The 15,890-nt window shown below is 39.4% G+C and overlaps 1 protein-coding gene across 10 annotated transcripts in view; it reads right to left on the bottom strand.

Annotated features, from left to right (window-relative positions):
- The window catches only part of tanc2b (tetratricopeptide repeat, ankyrin repeat and coiled-coil containing 2b), a 156,530-nt gene that overhangs the window by 72,443 nt on the left and 68,197 nt on the right, over positions 1-15,890 (bottom strand). For 6 of the 10 annotated variants that reach the window (XM_032574556.1, XM_032574561.1, XM_032574560.1 and 3 more), the window contains one exon: positions 14,139-14,318. In XM_032574556.1, coding sequence (XP_032430447.1) covers positions 14,139-14,318 — 180 coding nt within the window. Of the gene's footprint in view, positions 1-1,936; positions 2,102-2,284; positions 2,942-14,138; positions 14,319-15,890 lie in introns of those variants that run through there. The other 4 variants (XM_032574564.1, XM_032574563.1, XM_032574569.1 and 1 more) reach the window with 2 other exon arrangements.

Raw genomic sequence — 15,890 nt, forward strand, 5'->3', positions numbered from 1 at the left:
CGATTGATACTTTTATTTGACACAAGCTCAGAGGATGACACGAGAAAGATATTGAGCAATTATGGAAATCAATATGAACCTGACTTGCTATCAAGGATGCGTGGCTTTTTAACTCACAGAAGTGGGTGTAAATTTTGACAAGAACTGTTCAAAGCTGTTCAAATTGTCATATGGATAAATATGACATGAAGGGCACAGACTATAGCCTACATGGGATTTAAAATGTACAAAAGAAAGTAATTATGGGGAAAAAAAACCTAAGTAGCAAGACAGTATAACCTCAGCACCTTAACGTTTTAGCCGTTTGTTTAAGCTAAGAGACCACATTCTAAACGACAAGTGTAAAATCTGATTTCACACTTGTTATTGAGTTGAGGGCTTTCCAAAAACTTAATGTCAGTATGTTTTAATCATGCATACCAAAAGCAGGCCTGGTGTGTCTGGGATCATTCTTCTGTTAGAACATTCAGTCGAGTCCAAGTTCTTTTTCTTATTAAATCTTTCATTGGGAAAGCATATGGAATATTACATTAGTTGGAATATTTACATTGCTTTCACAGTTTGCTTTCACAGTTTTTGACTTTTTGTTTCAAAAACATTGGAAATTAGGGGTGTGGGATGTAGAAAGTATCTCTCAGCACTTTTAGTTTTTCCATTGTATAATCTCTTGTACAACATTTATCCAGTATTCAGTTGGTGGTTCAGGGCTGAGCCATCTCCTCTTGAGGATCCTTTTCACTGAATGTTTTTCACCATCAGAGTTATGTCCATGTTTTATCAAAGCTGTTGATTTGAGGTGAAGCTAAGAACTAGGAGGTTGTCTCCCATCTTTATTATTCTATCTAGTTTGTGCAATGCACCAGTTGTTCTGACAGCAAAACAACCCAACAGACTGATGCTGTCAAAACGTGATTCTAAACATTGTAGACACAAACAGTTCAGTGTTTGTCTCATCTTTGCTCCTAATCATAGTTTTGAAATCTCATTAACTTATTACAAGCTAGAAATTAGAAAAACTAAATGTTTTGTTGGAAAATTTACACAATGAGCTAACATATCCTTAGGGAGTTTACTGTTTCAAGATGTAATATTTTAATGGATTGTGTACTTAAAGTGGTAAATAAATCAATGGATGAGACAACGCTGACTCTGTCCATCAATGATATTCAACCACCAAAAAGCAATACTGGATCTGAGAGCAGATGCTGTCCGTTTCCCAGCCCGGCTCCATCAGGCTCAACCATGCCATGAGGAATCCTAATGCGAGGAAACCTTCACCCACCACTGACTCAATAAACATGGCTTTTTAGCAGCACTCATCTTAATATTCCTAGCATCATTGCCTTCTGCATTTTGAATGACAGCTGACAAAGTAAGCTCATCAAAGCCCTCTCCAGGTGGTGGTACTAAGTGGTGTGAAAACCGGCTGAAGGCGCCTCATCAAAAGGCATTCACCTGAGACCGGCAATAGCAGCTGCTGATGAGGTGTTTTTCTGGCAGACAGTGTTATTGAGACATTCTGTTCTGTTCACAGATGAGCTAACAGCCCCCCGGGACCAGGCAGGGAGGCAGGGATGCCTGCAGCACCGGAGCTAGAAGGAGGAACCGCGTCCCAGCATAACGACAGGGGTGACTCCGGTGTGCCACAACAAGCTGCTGCCGACTGCAGAGCGACATGGAGGAAACAACTCCCCACCAACTTCAACGCGTTTACGCAACCATATGCTACAAATGACGCTGCTCTCTAGAAGAAAAAGTGAGACGCACATCAGTAGGAGCAAGCACCATTAGCTGCCCACAGCTTGTGCTTAGACACACACTCACACGATTCAACAGACATATACATACACACGCTGAAAGACAATTGAATGCTCGCCCACGCTGACGCATGAAACAGACCAGCTTGCCACGAAAAAAAAAACAAAAAAACACTTACATTATCACACTCTGGTTGATTCACAGGCCCTCGAGCCCACACTGTGATTAGTTCAGCCCTTTGACAGATGCATCAATTCACGGAGCAAAATTACTTTTCTTACTCTCCTCCCATTAGCCCCAAGTCTGCACAAGCGTCACTCGAACCAGCGGTCGGCACAGATGCTCCAGCTGTGAGCTAAGACAGCAGACAGACTGGCTGAGCAAAGGTGGAGCAGCAGGTGAAAGAGGGGCTGGTGGACAGGGAGGGAGGAGAGACGGGAGGGCGGGGAGAGAGGGGTGAGGGTGGGGGATTTGCAGGCACATATGGAGGAATGAATCAAGCGAAGGAGGGTGTGGCCGGGCTCACCATTTTCAAACCAGACCTCGCATTCCTGAAGGCTCGAGTACGGCACCAGGTCCCCTCCTTCCAGCGGCACGAGCAATCCTTCCTCCCCGAGCGATGACCAGTTCATCAAAAATGTAGGGGAGAAATGATGGAAGAGATCGGAAGGAGAAAAAAAAAAGCAGCTGCTGTGAGGCAGCGTGGGGGATGAGTAGAAAGGGGAGAGGAAACTCTCCCTCTCGCTTCCACGTCTCCCCTCTGAAGAAATCTCCACAGGTTTCAGTGGCGATGCTGCCCGCTCAGTTCAGGCGCAGGAAATGATACGGAGCCGGGCAGCTTTGGCAGTGACGAGAGGCGCGAGAGGAGGAGAAGGAGGAGGGAAGGAAGAAAGGATGAGGAGAAAGGAAAAGTGCAGCAGTCACCGTGCCACTGGGGAACGAGGGAGGCATGGAGGTGACAACTCCGCTAGCGGAGCATGTACCAAAGCTGTCAAGTGACAAAAATCTTCACTACTGCTAAACAAATCTGAGGTTAAAAAAAAGAAAGAAAAACAACAAGTGAAATTTCCTGCGTTTCTAGAGAAAGGTGAGCTCCCCGTATGGCTGTGTGACTGCATTAGCGCTCACTGTGTTATGTATGGATGTGAGGGGTGCACTCTCTCTACGGGAGCAGGAGCCCAGGTCTCCAGCAGATGAATGGTGCAGTGCTGCTGTTCTCATAGCAACCACAGAGCAAAAAGGAGGGGGAGGAGAAGGGTGGGTGCTGAGGCAGGGAAGAAAATGGCATAAAAAAGGGGGAGGGCATTATTAAAGGGACACGGTTTTCTTGTTCAGGAACGGAGCTTTGGGGACAGATCGGATCAGGAGCAGAAAAAAACAAAACAAAACAAAAAAAACAAAACAAAACAAGAACGAAGGATTTCAATACACTCACTCGAGCTTCCTCTTGGGCTCAAACATCTTCTCTGTCCTTGTTTCACCCTTGAAAGTCTATTTGAACAGCTGCAGCCATGTTTTATGGCTACTTAGAGGTTCAAATCTTCTGGGGGTGGCCACTTTATTGAGCACTGCCCTCGCTTTTGTTGAAAGTTAACACCGGTATGGCTGTGTGGCTGCAGTTCTGTTTTATTAATCCCGTTTAATGACAGTTATTCCCCCAGAGTGACATCTCCAGAACCCTGAAAATGTTACCAACGAGCCTTAAAGAGGTTCCACAGTTAAAGGTCAAGCTCCAACAATGTACCACAAATTAAATACAATGCAACTGAGACACAGGAGCATGTGAGGTACACAGTATGCAACCGATTTCACTAAGACAGGCATCTTCAACTTAACTATTAGAAACAACGTAAATTAAGAAATCAGCAATATCAGTCAGTCAAATCAGGAAGTTTGACTTATTTGGCTTTTTTTTATTTATTTGAATAATAATAATAAAAACGATAAACACTATTATCTTTGTGTTGGCCATCTACTGTATGTCACTCTGCTTTACTTGTAAGATAACTTTACAGAAAACTACAACAGTAACTAATTCACTGTTCAGTTTTAGACTACATGTTTGAAATTATTGCTTGAACTTATTGCATGTTTGAACTTATTACTTATTTTTTAAAAACTCTTTACACAGAAGGAAATAAAGAAAATCCATGTAGAGGGAGAACTTGCAGGAATTTAACTCTAGCATGAACATAGTGCAACATATCTGCATTTTCAGAATCAAGATTTGTTTGCTGTTGAATAAAGAATCAACATATTGCAACAGTTGACATGCATGTTGCAGTCATAGCGAGAATCATAAACAGGGCATCTAATCTTCATGTATTCTCAAATGTAAAATGAGATCTAGAAATTCTATATGTCATAAATAAAAGGTAAGAGCAATTTTGCTAAGCAGCAAATGCCAAGTTGAGTTCAAACTGCCAAAGAAAAAAAAAGTTTATTCATAAGGATTTAAATCATAAATTAATTGGTCTGAGACCAAGATTACAACAAAGACAAGGGATTGTACAAAATCAAAGTGCATAGACAAAGATTTTTCATATTTAATTATTTTATTCTCTAATGAATAAAAATATATATATTCAAATGTTTGACATTGATTTGTTTATACTTTAACAGACAACTCTCAGCTGAAACAAACAGATGTTCCAGTATGGTGGATTCATAATTTCATCACTTGTGCTGTAAATCTAAAACAAACAAGTCTGTTGTGCCTTTTAGATAAAACAAAAAGTCCTTCAATATTTTAAAGATAGTAAAAAAAAAAGTGATATTTGCATTTCAGTACATTTTATCTCTCAGCTGTTCAGATTGTCTAGTGTCTACAACCTAAGTGTTTTATCGCCAGTTTTATACAGCTACTCCTGAGGGCATCCTACTTAGATTTCACTCCTCTTTCCTCTTAACCTTGCTACAATGGAGCTGCAAATGTCACATTTTCTTTCAGCGGAACAAATGATTCTACAGTGGCAGTCACTGTCAAAAGAGGGAAATAATGTCAATAATTGAAGAGCAATTTTCTCGAGGTGCGGCGCTGGCCTAAGGAGGCGTGGAGATGGAGATGTCAAAAATGTCAATGTTCATTGCAAAAGTGTCGCAGAGGACACAAATGCCTCCTAAAACAACGAGACCGGCCAGGGACGCAGGGAGAGAGCGAGGTGTCCCAGATGTCAGGGTATGTGTCAAAAATACATTGTGTGGGAAAAGATCATAACATCCTCTGACATAGTATACTGCTGGATGGATTTAGAGAATATTCAGAATAAGAGAAAGTCAGAACAACGATACAGAGACCTTTGCACATATGGAGTCATATTCAGTCATATTATATACAATGTCAGTACAAAATGTTTTGACCTGTACGTACTAACTACAAACAGTTTCAAATGATATTTTTCTCTCTAATTGAGGGGTGAAATATATATACATTTCAACAATGCAGGACATTTTTTATTTTTAAAAGGTGAAAAGGGTTGACTCTCTAAATGAAACTTGCTTCTTAGAGAACATAATAGGGTTCACCTCATGGTTCCCAACACCATAAGCATGGTCATATGACTCATTAAGATATCATCAATTCCTAACATCACTTTACACGCCAACCAAGGTTCAGGCCTTTTGCTCTTGTTTATCCTTTGCATAGACACAACAGATGCTGAACTTCAGACACAATCCTAGATGCTTCCTCTATGCACACAAGTGCTCCTTAATCCCAGTACTGGAATAAATGACCTATTTTTATTCTTTGGCATTTGGCTCAAATAGAGTTTGAGTTTCTTTTACCATGACAGGTATGGAGTATATTTGCATTTGTGCTTTAACCTTACTTTTATATGTATTTTTTTCTTGTTCTTGTTGTCATCTTGCTGTATTTCATTGAATTGTACAGCACTTTGGTCAACATCTGTTGTTTTAATGTGCTATAAAAATAACTAATGAGGGGGAAAAGGGACCTTAGAGCCACAGAGCAAACACAAAGTTTTGCATGCACTCTATAAACATGTGAAACCATTGTACTAAAAGCCAAGAGTTTAAGGAGAAGAACAGCAGTAAAACCTTCTACTCCCGACTACATTAGGTGGAAACATCTATCAAGGCGCCTGGACAAGGGTCACTGTGGCTTAGGAGCAAGTGAGCCAAGTGATACATGACCAGAGGACTCTCAAACACCTCAGAGATAATTTCCTCTCCCGCTAATTTATGCAAGTATGCCTTTTATCCACACATTCAGTCCATGTTTATATGTATAAAAGGGGGTGTAACTACATTGCAGCAATGTAATCATCAAAACATTCTGTTGAGGGAACGCTTTGACACCGCAAAACTACCCAACCAAAAAAAAAATAAAAATCTGTTCGCAGTTAGTTTACCCACAACATATGATTTGGCCTTTCAAGTCACTTAATCCACACATATGGTAGACGAAATAGAAATTAAAATAATTGTACAATTGAAACTACAGCTGCAGCTTTATAACTCTAGTTCATTTGGCTCAGACATAATGAAAGAAAAACAGGCAGAGCTAAAGCTAATCATTGGATATAAAAACACAGGAGGAATGTCTAGAGAGCCATTTTTGATTAAAATGATTTTCAGCCATTTTGTGCTGATGGAAGACAAAAATCTACTGCAATCAAAGGAATTTTTGTTCGAAAAAAGTGAGTTATTTGTACTGAAAAACAATGGAAAAGCTGATTTATGCACTAATATGTTAGAAATATAAATCTTTAACTATTTATGAAGATGATACTCATTTATGTGGTCTTTCCAGGTACTCCAAAAACAAACTCTAGGACTCAGAGAGATAACAGGCTTGTTTACACTTGATTTTTATCTGCACAAAGGAAAATAAGTCTTTAAAAAGATTTTAGAGCAAACTTTTCTGTCATCTCGATTTGGAAAATCCAAAATAGTACCAATTAAAGCTACTGACTCAAAAATGTAGCATTCATCAGAAGTAGATAATTTACCCTGGTTCACTGTTCTGCAGGACCACCCACATAGTGATCAGATCTGACTCAGCAGTACTGTACACTGTGCTCTGTTAATCCTGACCCTTCTGACGAATATTTGGATGCCCACATCAGTGAATACCAGGTTCTTGCCACGGTAAATATTACTCTGTGACTCAGACAAGATACATCTTTAAAAATTTAAAACATAGACTTTAAATTTCCAACACACAACTGACAAGACTGCAAATTAAAAGTATGAGAAATATTGATCATAGCTTTGGTCTGGTTCTAATGCAGTTTTTTTCCCCACTTTTATATGAAAATCCACGGGGAGACTGTAATTGTATTGATTGCAACCATTAATTAGAGAGGAGCAGTGTAATCTGCAGATAGACGTAGAAATAATTCCCTTTAAATGTTTGAGAGTGGAACAGAGCCAATCAATCATCTGGGGTGATAATCTCTGGTGAGCCCGACACTTGACTGCGAACAAATAAGTAATCAGTGATTACAGCTCATAACAATCAGGCGGTGAGATATCACTGCGAGAACAAGGCACTCATTTATATTAGACAACACTGGATAAAAAAAAAACAAAAAAACACATTAAGAGCCGGTATAATATGAAACACGCAACAATGCAAATGTGTATGTATTGCATAGGAAAACATACAGGAAATTTATTGTCTCTAATACATTACATCAGCAGATCTTTGGAAACAATTAAAAAAGTGTAGCCACTGCACAGTCCATACAGGTTTCCAGTAGTTGCTAACTTACTTGGTATCTTCCAGACAGCATGAAATTATATTACGGCTAGATAGAGTGTGATTATAGTTCTTCACAGATGATTCACTATTACAACATTTAGAGTCTTCTGTGGTGGAAAAAAATATTCCATTACTATAACCCATAATAACCAGTGCAAACCAAGAATACTCATTTCCCTTCTCTCCAGTGTTGTTTTTTTAATGCGAGAAAATTACATTGTGTCAAAGTTTTCAAACACAATTAATTTATTTCCATATAAAGAGCCAGATTTCTTTATATGACTCATCTCAGTTTTGAAAAACCTTTTCAGTGGTCTTTTTGGGCCTTTAAGTGCTTTGGATCTAGTTTTCTGTCTTTGTGCCTAACAATGGCAACACATCATAAAACAGAGATGTATGCATATATATATATATACTGTATATATACTGTACGTATATACTGTATATATACTGTACGTATATACTGTATATATATGGTACTGTAAACATCTCATGAGAATATAAGTATTTTAGCAATATGTTTTGTTGTATTTGTTTTAAAGTGAGACTTTTATTTTAGTTGTATTAACTGTGGAACTTTTTCCACAAGCTAGAGACTTTAAGGGGCTCTTTGCCTGATCCCCTGTATTAACCCTCCAGGAAACAGGCAAAACACAAAGATTAGAGTTGGATCAATTACCCGTAAAACAGCAAAGAGAGGGAAGAAGTACTACTGATGTCATCCTGATCATTCAGAGTTGGGCATGGAGTGCTTCTGATTGGTCAAGTGATCTCACCACCTTATTTCTCACTAGGTTGTCTCACTTTTAGTCTCAGCAGCCGCTCCTAAAATCTGTTAACCTCAAGCTGAATCACAGGAACAGTTGCTGCTGAAAATAAACACAACATTAAAATGCTGTTATTCGTGATCGTTCTGGACGCTACGGTGAGGGTGCAGTGAATAATCTGCCATCTCTGACCGTCTCACAGCTCTGGGATATAAACAAAACTGTGACACGACCGGATTTTCAGCGAGGCTGACTTCTGTATTTTAGATTAGCGTGCTGCACTGACAACCAAAGCAAGATGGTTACTGCAGAGGGAGTGAGCAGGAAAGACTACCACAATGTCAACTTCTGTCATGACTAGTATGATGAATATAACCCTTACAAACTTACAATTTTTATTATAACTGTCAAAACTAAAGCTATTGAGTAAATTTTTTTCTGTGCTTTGAATGCACAGTGTATGTATTGATCTAGAGAATAAGATTTTGTGGTGAGAAATCCAAAAATCACCTCACAACAAAAGCATGAGACTAAGTGAAGATGTTGACTGGTGTTGGTCAAAGGGTGCTAGCCATCCCTCCATGGGCCACTCAGAGAGGAATACGCCATGACTCCAAAAGCAACATAAAATGCCAGTTTAGAACTTCAAAATGCACTCAGAGACAAAGGTATTAATTTTTGAAGACATGTTGTGCGGTGTTATCCTAAATTTTAAGGGATTATCTTTTAAACCTTCAAGATGAAGTATATCATCCCAAATATGAAGTATGTTGGTGGTAGCAACATGATGTAAGGGTGTTTTAAAGAGGGGGGACTACAGAAATTCACAAAGTAGATGCAAATACAAGCAAAGAGACAATTTAGAGGTCACTCAAAAAGTTAAAGTTTAGACAAAAATAGGTCTTTTAAACCCTATAAAAATTTAAGAGAAGACAAGAAGCAACGTGGCCTATGAAAGCTTGGTTCAGTAAACCCAGTTTTGTTGAGAGGAAGGGGCAAAAAGTCCAGTAAAGTGTTGTGAGTAGCTTGTGAAATAAAACCTGAAAAGTCATACAGCTTAAAATAGAATTCTACCAGATACAAAATAAAGGTATGTAAATTGTTCACTCTATAGAAAGTATTGGAAAATATCGCTTACTTTTCAGAGATTTAGCAAACAGAAATAATTCTGATTCTTTTAATCTTAAAAAGGGTACGATCTTCAAATGTGGGCTTTTTTTTTTTAACTTGCGGTACTTAATACAAGGACCTGTTTTTTTTTCTTGAAAAACACCACAAAGACAACTGGAGAGAAAAACCGAAATTAACATAAATGGTGAAATATAAATAAACACTCTGTTTCATACCAGCCTTAAGAATCAGTTTCATAAGTCGACCCTTCAAGCATTTGAAGCCCCTCTCGAGAGTCGTCACATCACCAGAGGGGATTAAATCAGAAACTCAATGATTCTCCTAAAAGGTCAGCGCCTTCATTTCATTTTTATTCAATCAGAGCCTTGAATAGTAAGTTCTCAACAGTCCACCGCTCTGCCTCCCTGCAGCCAATCAGGAGCTGCGTAGAGAAGAAGTCACTGATGGGCCGCGGTGTGTTGGGGAGCCACTGTGGATGATCAGTGTGCGGCATCCTTCAGCCCCACTGCAGTTCGCTCTCTGGTGCATTGCTCTGCCATCGCTGCTCCTCTCACCTCTGCCATGGGAGGTGTTCCAGCATGTGACGCCAGCACTACGCTCAGGCTGATGCCGTCGAGCTGTGCCGGATATGGCGCTGAGTTGAATTAATTAAAAGATGAGAAAGCCGAGGTGTTTGAGTCTGAGCACAAGCTGGTCCTCAATGCCACTCGAGAGCAGACGGGTCTTTGAGGACTTGAAGCACGGCGGGCACCAAGAGGCAAGTTGTCATTTGGTCAAATGCGGTGAAGGGAGAGCTGATTCACCTTTAACTGCTGTACAGACTCTATGGATGTCATAGGGTCTGTTAGTTGAAGAATAACATTGATTTAGTTATGTATGCAATGAAACATGATTTTTTTAATGACTTTCTTAATTAAACAAAAAATAGTGATGTTACAAACACATCAATATAGAAATCTTAAAAAGTTTAAAGCTGCTTAAATCTTAAAGTTTTAGTTCCAGGCAGCTAGATTTTCTAGTGATATTCTGATTGTAGCAAATGCCGCCCACAGAAGGTGACATTTTGACTTATTGTTATACGTGAGCATGGCGTCATCTCCAACATTCTGCTGTCATGCAGTGCATGGAAGCGTAAAGACCTTGATGGGGGTTTTATAAGCTTCCAGCTGGAGTCTGGAGTCCCTCTGAGTCACCCACACAGACTTTGTTTGTTTTCTGATTGAGAGAGCTAGACAGTTGAATCATTTGATTATTCTTGCTGCTTTAATTATTAATATGGATTTAAGGCTTCAGATGTTGATAAAGCTACAATAAGATTTTTCAACTTTAAGGTGTTTTAATATTGAGAGCTTGAGGACCTTAGGGGATCTACTTTTCGACAAATGCAACTCATTTGGACAATAACAGATTGGAAAAGCACAGCCTAGGCCGATTAGCCTTAATTCCCGCTGCTACATTCAATTTGTAGAGTCAGAATCTAATGTAAAAAGCATGAATGCATCCTGCCTTGTGTCAATCGTTTAGGCTGTTGGTGGTAGTATAATGATGTGGGGTACACCTTGGTCACCTTGGAACCAGTTAGGTGTCATTTTATCCCCTCAGTCCAACCAGGTGTTCCTACTGACAATGCCTCTCCCGTTATGATCATAGTATACCATATGGCTACTTCCAGTAGAATAGTGCACCATTCCACAAAACTCAAAACATTTCAAAGCTTTTACGACCATAAAAATGAGTTCACTGTACTCCAACAGCCTCCACAGTCAATAGATCTCAATCTAATAGAACAACTTTTGGATGTGGTGGAAACAGGAGGATGTAATACGGTTGTTCAGCCAAAAAATGTGCAGTTTTCACACTAATACGAAGCAACATTTTTGAGAAATGTGTATAATACCTTTGTGAGTCTATGCCAAAAAGAATTAAGCTGAAAGAGGTTTCTAATTAATTACCAGAATAATGTACCTAATAAAGTGCCCATTGCTTATGGGTGACACACACAACTGTTCCATAGAAAGAATTTCCACAAAATAAACAAGTTTTAGGCTGTTCACAAGCATAAATCTACTTGGTATTATCTGCTATTGAATTCAAATAGCTTAAAATTGCAAAATACCTTTAAGGCAAGTTCAAAGTAAAACGAAAAGCACTAAAATATGTGTACCGGTATGTTTCCTTTAAGAGTATACATGTAAGATCAAATAAGTATACAGATGAAGATCAAAATCATAACAGTGGAAACAGAAGGTCAGTTTTAAGATATGAAAAATCGTCAAATCCTAATCTGAAACTTAAAAATGAAAAGCGGCCCCTAAGATGAGCTTCACCTGCCTGGTGTAATATCTGAGGACAGACAATGGCATGTGCGACAGTCCAGCAGAGACCTCTCCCTGTGTCGGCCTCAGAAATAAGAATAGAACAAATGAGACAGCACAGCAAATCATTAATCAGGCTATTCTTGGCTGTCAACGACACCGGTACATACACAGGTGCTTATACACACACACCCACACTGTGGCTCTGAAAAATTCACTTTTATTCCCACAGATGAAAGCAGAGCTATGGAGTCAGGCTGCCATGAACCATTACAGACAGGAAAATGAAAACAACTCAGACAAGCCAAGAGAGAGAGAGAGAAAAAAAAAAAAAACAAGATTTGACCCGCCAACACTTACTTGTTCCGAATTTAAGATCTTTGAGCTCAAACCCTTTAAAAGCAGCTTTTCTTTGAATCTGTTTGACTGTTAAAATGAAGAAAAGTGATGCTGCATTTCCTCTAAACTTGCATGTCTCTTAAGAGACTATCAACCATTCTGTATGATGTCAAAATCACACTCCCTGTGGCATATTAAGAATGATCTAAAGAGGGTGCGAGTCTGGTGCGCCCTAGTGGTGACTCCTGAATCAAGCTTCTATAATCCCACTATGAAAAAACAGAGGCACCCAAAAGCATTCCTGACCTATGAAGGGACTCTGTGTGAAGACAACATAAAGTTGTTCGTAATTGTAAAGTTTAAAGAAAAAAAAATGCACGTAATTTAAATCTTTTCAATTAAAAATCAGTTAAAAAACTGTGACAAGCATTATTCAGCCCATTTTACTCTGATGATACCAAAAAAGATCTGGTGCAACCAATTGCCTTGATCATTCGTAAATAGAGTCAACTTGTGTGTAAATTAACCTCAGAATAAATCAAGTCGTTTAAAGGCCTCAGAAGTTTGTTAGAGAACATTAGTGAACAAAAAGCTTCGTTAAGATCAAAGAGCACAACAAACAGATATGGATGGAAGAAAGTAAAGTTTTCAGCTCGGTAAGGTTTAAAGCAATAGTTCAAGCATTGAACATCTCAAAGAGCACTGTTCAATCAATCATATAAATGGAGAGTTTGGTACAACGAAAACCTACCTAGATATGACTGTACTGTACATTAAAACTGACAGACGTGGCAATAACATCATTGACCAGAGAAGCAGCCAAGAGACCCCTGGTAACTCTGGAGCAGCTGCAGAAATCCACAGGTCAGGTGGGAGAATCTGTAGATAAGACAAGTATTGGGTTGTGGACATGACGAATCTGCCCTTTCTGGAGGAAATAAATCACTAAAAGAAAGACAATAAGAGCTCCTGTGTGGGAAACAATGTAGTGGAAACATTAAGGGAAAATTAAGTTGGGAAATCCAAATTGAAAATCCATCCATTCATTATCTAGAACACTTAACCTTGCAGGGCAGCGAGGGGTGCTGATGCCTATCTCCAGCGGGCAACGGGCAAGAGGTAGGGTACGCCCTGGACAGGTCACCAGTCCATTGCAGGCCAACACTCAGACAAACAACCATGCACACACACACTCACTCCCAAGGAGAATTTAGACAGACCAGTTAACCTAACAGTCAAGTTGTTTGGACTGTGGTAAGAAGACGGAGTACCTAGAGAGAACCCAGATATGCACAGGGAGAACATGCAAACTATACAGAAAGACCACAGGCCAGGACTCAAACCAAGGATCTTCTTGCTTCTTTCCTCCTACTTCACAACTATTCAGCACTGACAGAAAAGAAATCGTGGTTGTAAAATCAGTAAATATTTGAGGCACTAGATGTTTGAGGCTCCGCTGGCACTGGGCGAGGCCGGGCAGTCGATACTTCATTTCATAATGTGAAATCTGATCTGATGTTAGGCTTTAGATGTGCTGTGCTGCCTGGTTGTACCAAACCCACAACGCTCCCTAATATAATAGCAGAACAAACATGACACAGTCTCATATTCCAGCTAATGGGGAGACAGAGCGGAGGCAATTTTCCACATTCTCTGAATGTCAGAGATGAGTGTGGAAGGAAACAATTAGTGAGAGGGGATAAAGAAGATGAAGGAGGACAGAGCTGACCGCAGCTTGGAGTCCATCAGCTGTTCTTCACAATGCCAATTAGATTGGGCTTTAGTGATTACAAGAATTGGAAATTGCAGTGTTTACTACAAGCTTTATTATTCTGCTCAGCATTAGTGGGTAAGTGATCCAGTAAACGTTTACTGCTCATTAACAACACACCCTTTTTCCCCACTTGGACACTTAAAAACTCACAAAATCTGACCTGAATTAGTGCGGTGGAGTCTGTACTCAGAGTGGTATGGTTAGAGGAGGGAAAAATAGCATAATGGGACTTTGTAGGAGGACAGTTACAGAAAAGGCATTGAAGACCGAGCTGAACTTAGCTTAGCCCACATTCATGTTGACCGCAATTGTCCCGCCAGCGGTACCTGTGAGTTTCTTCACTGGCTGCAGCCTGACACCGATGGCCTGGTGGGCGAGCAGTGGGGAGGAGGGCAAAGAGCGCGACACGCCCTCCATGATGCGAATGTGCTGCATGCCCTCGGTCATGGAGAGCGGGGGAATGGCGTAGTCTCCCTCGAAGGCACAGTCGCTGTCTATGCTGCCACCTTCAGAACAGGAGAGTGAGAGATGTTTGTCTTGAATGGAGCATTAAAAATGCATAACGCTGCGATGCTGTTGGGAGAGATGCAGGATCAGTATCTGCTATAAAAACAAAGAAATGTCACGAACACATTCATAGAGATGACATTTAACTGAGAAAATGGCATTTAATTCTAAGGCAAGTTTTCAGTTTAATCACATGACAAAAAATAAGGTGGACAAGCAAACAAAAATATGCAATGATGTAAAGAAAGTACACCCTGTTTAACTTTTATGGTGTATTGTATAAGAATATCATCATTTGAATTTTACCAGGTAGCTAAGGTTAATAAGATCAGGCTGGTTTAAAAAAGAAAAAACAACACGACAGAATACACACTAACTAAAAAAGTCTCTTCCAGAAATATACAATCAAATCAAGCCAATACAATCCAACAATATAAACAAAGTAAAATTTCTTTAAATTCACTTTATAATGCAAGCTGGTAAAAAGTTTTAACTCTGCAGCAATTTCTCACTGAATTTCAGATTTTTCACTGTTTTAATACCATTCAGAATAATATAAAACATTGCTATACATTTTTAAAAACAATATTATCTATATTATTAATATCTACTGTTTTATTACTATTTGAGAGATGCCCATGTCATATTTGTGCAATAGCAAGATAAATTAAGGTGACTAAGCTGAAAAATGTTTTGACTTTTGTATAAGCAGCAGATTTTTTCCCAATGATTAAAACTAATGTTCTGCCAAATCCTTCTAACTCTAGCAGTGTTCAATTAGCAGTTAATTCTTTTGGTTGTTATCGAGTTGCGTTGATTGTTTTCTCCTTATATCTTCAACAGCTGTATAAAGTGTATGCTCTTTAAATGGGGTGTTTCACCACTGGATTGTCCCTGGATCCTATCAGTGCATCATCTGTATTGAGTGTAAAGGCTAACATGACCTAAAAGCAGAAATAGCCCTGCAGGCAACATGTGCAGCTTGCATTCGCTTTTACAAACAACAGCCAATGCAACCTCTAATCTCACTGAAAAACAATACTCCACATTTCATATATAATAAAGGGGCATTTTCTAACCACATGAAATGTGTTTAGAAAGATTTTTTTTTTTAAAAAGAGCACAGTCATGACCGTGCGACTGTTTCACAGGAAAGCTTTCACAATGAGCAGTAATTGCAGGGTATAACCAGCCACTCGCTATCTTTAATCAACTCTCCTCTGCTTCGAAAAGCATAAATTATAACAATTCGGGATTCTTAAAAGATTACACACTCACATTATTCAGTTTTAAAACACCTTCAACAGGAACTATTTTGTGGCTTTAGCTCCCTGTAGAGAGGCTTGCAAAACTAACTGGTCAAGCTACAGTTTCACATCACGCAGCAGCTGCAACAGTGAGACAAGAAGTCATTATCAAACACCGGTTTGTAACAAGTCCCAGAGGAAGTCTGGGTGGCTGTTAGAAGCTGCTGCTGCGAGAATGAATACACATGTATGAAAACATTTGGTGTGAATATCAAACACACACACGTCTCTTTGTGGCTCTGGATTTGCTCCAGTCATTCATTG

Source organism: Xiphophorus hellerii, chromosome 10, assembly GCF_003331165.1.
Source record: "Xiphophorus hellerii strain 12219 chromosome 10, Xiphophorus_hellerii-4.1, whole genome shotgun sequence".
In the NCBI taxonomy this organism is placed as follows: domain Eukaryota; kingdom Metazoa; phylum Chordata; class Actinopteri; order Cyprinodontiformes; family Poeciliidae; genus Xiphophorus; species Xiphophorus hellerii.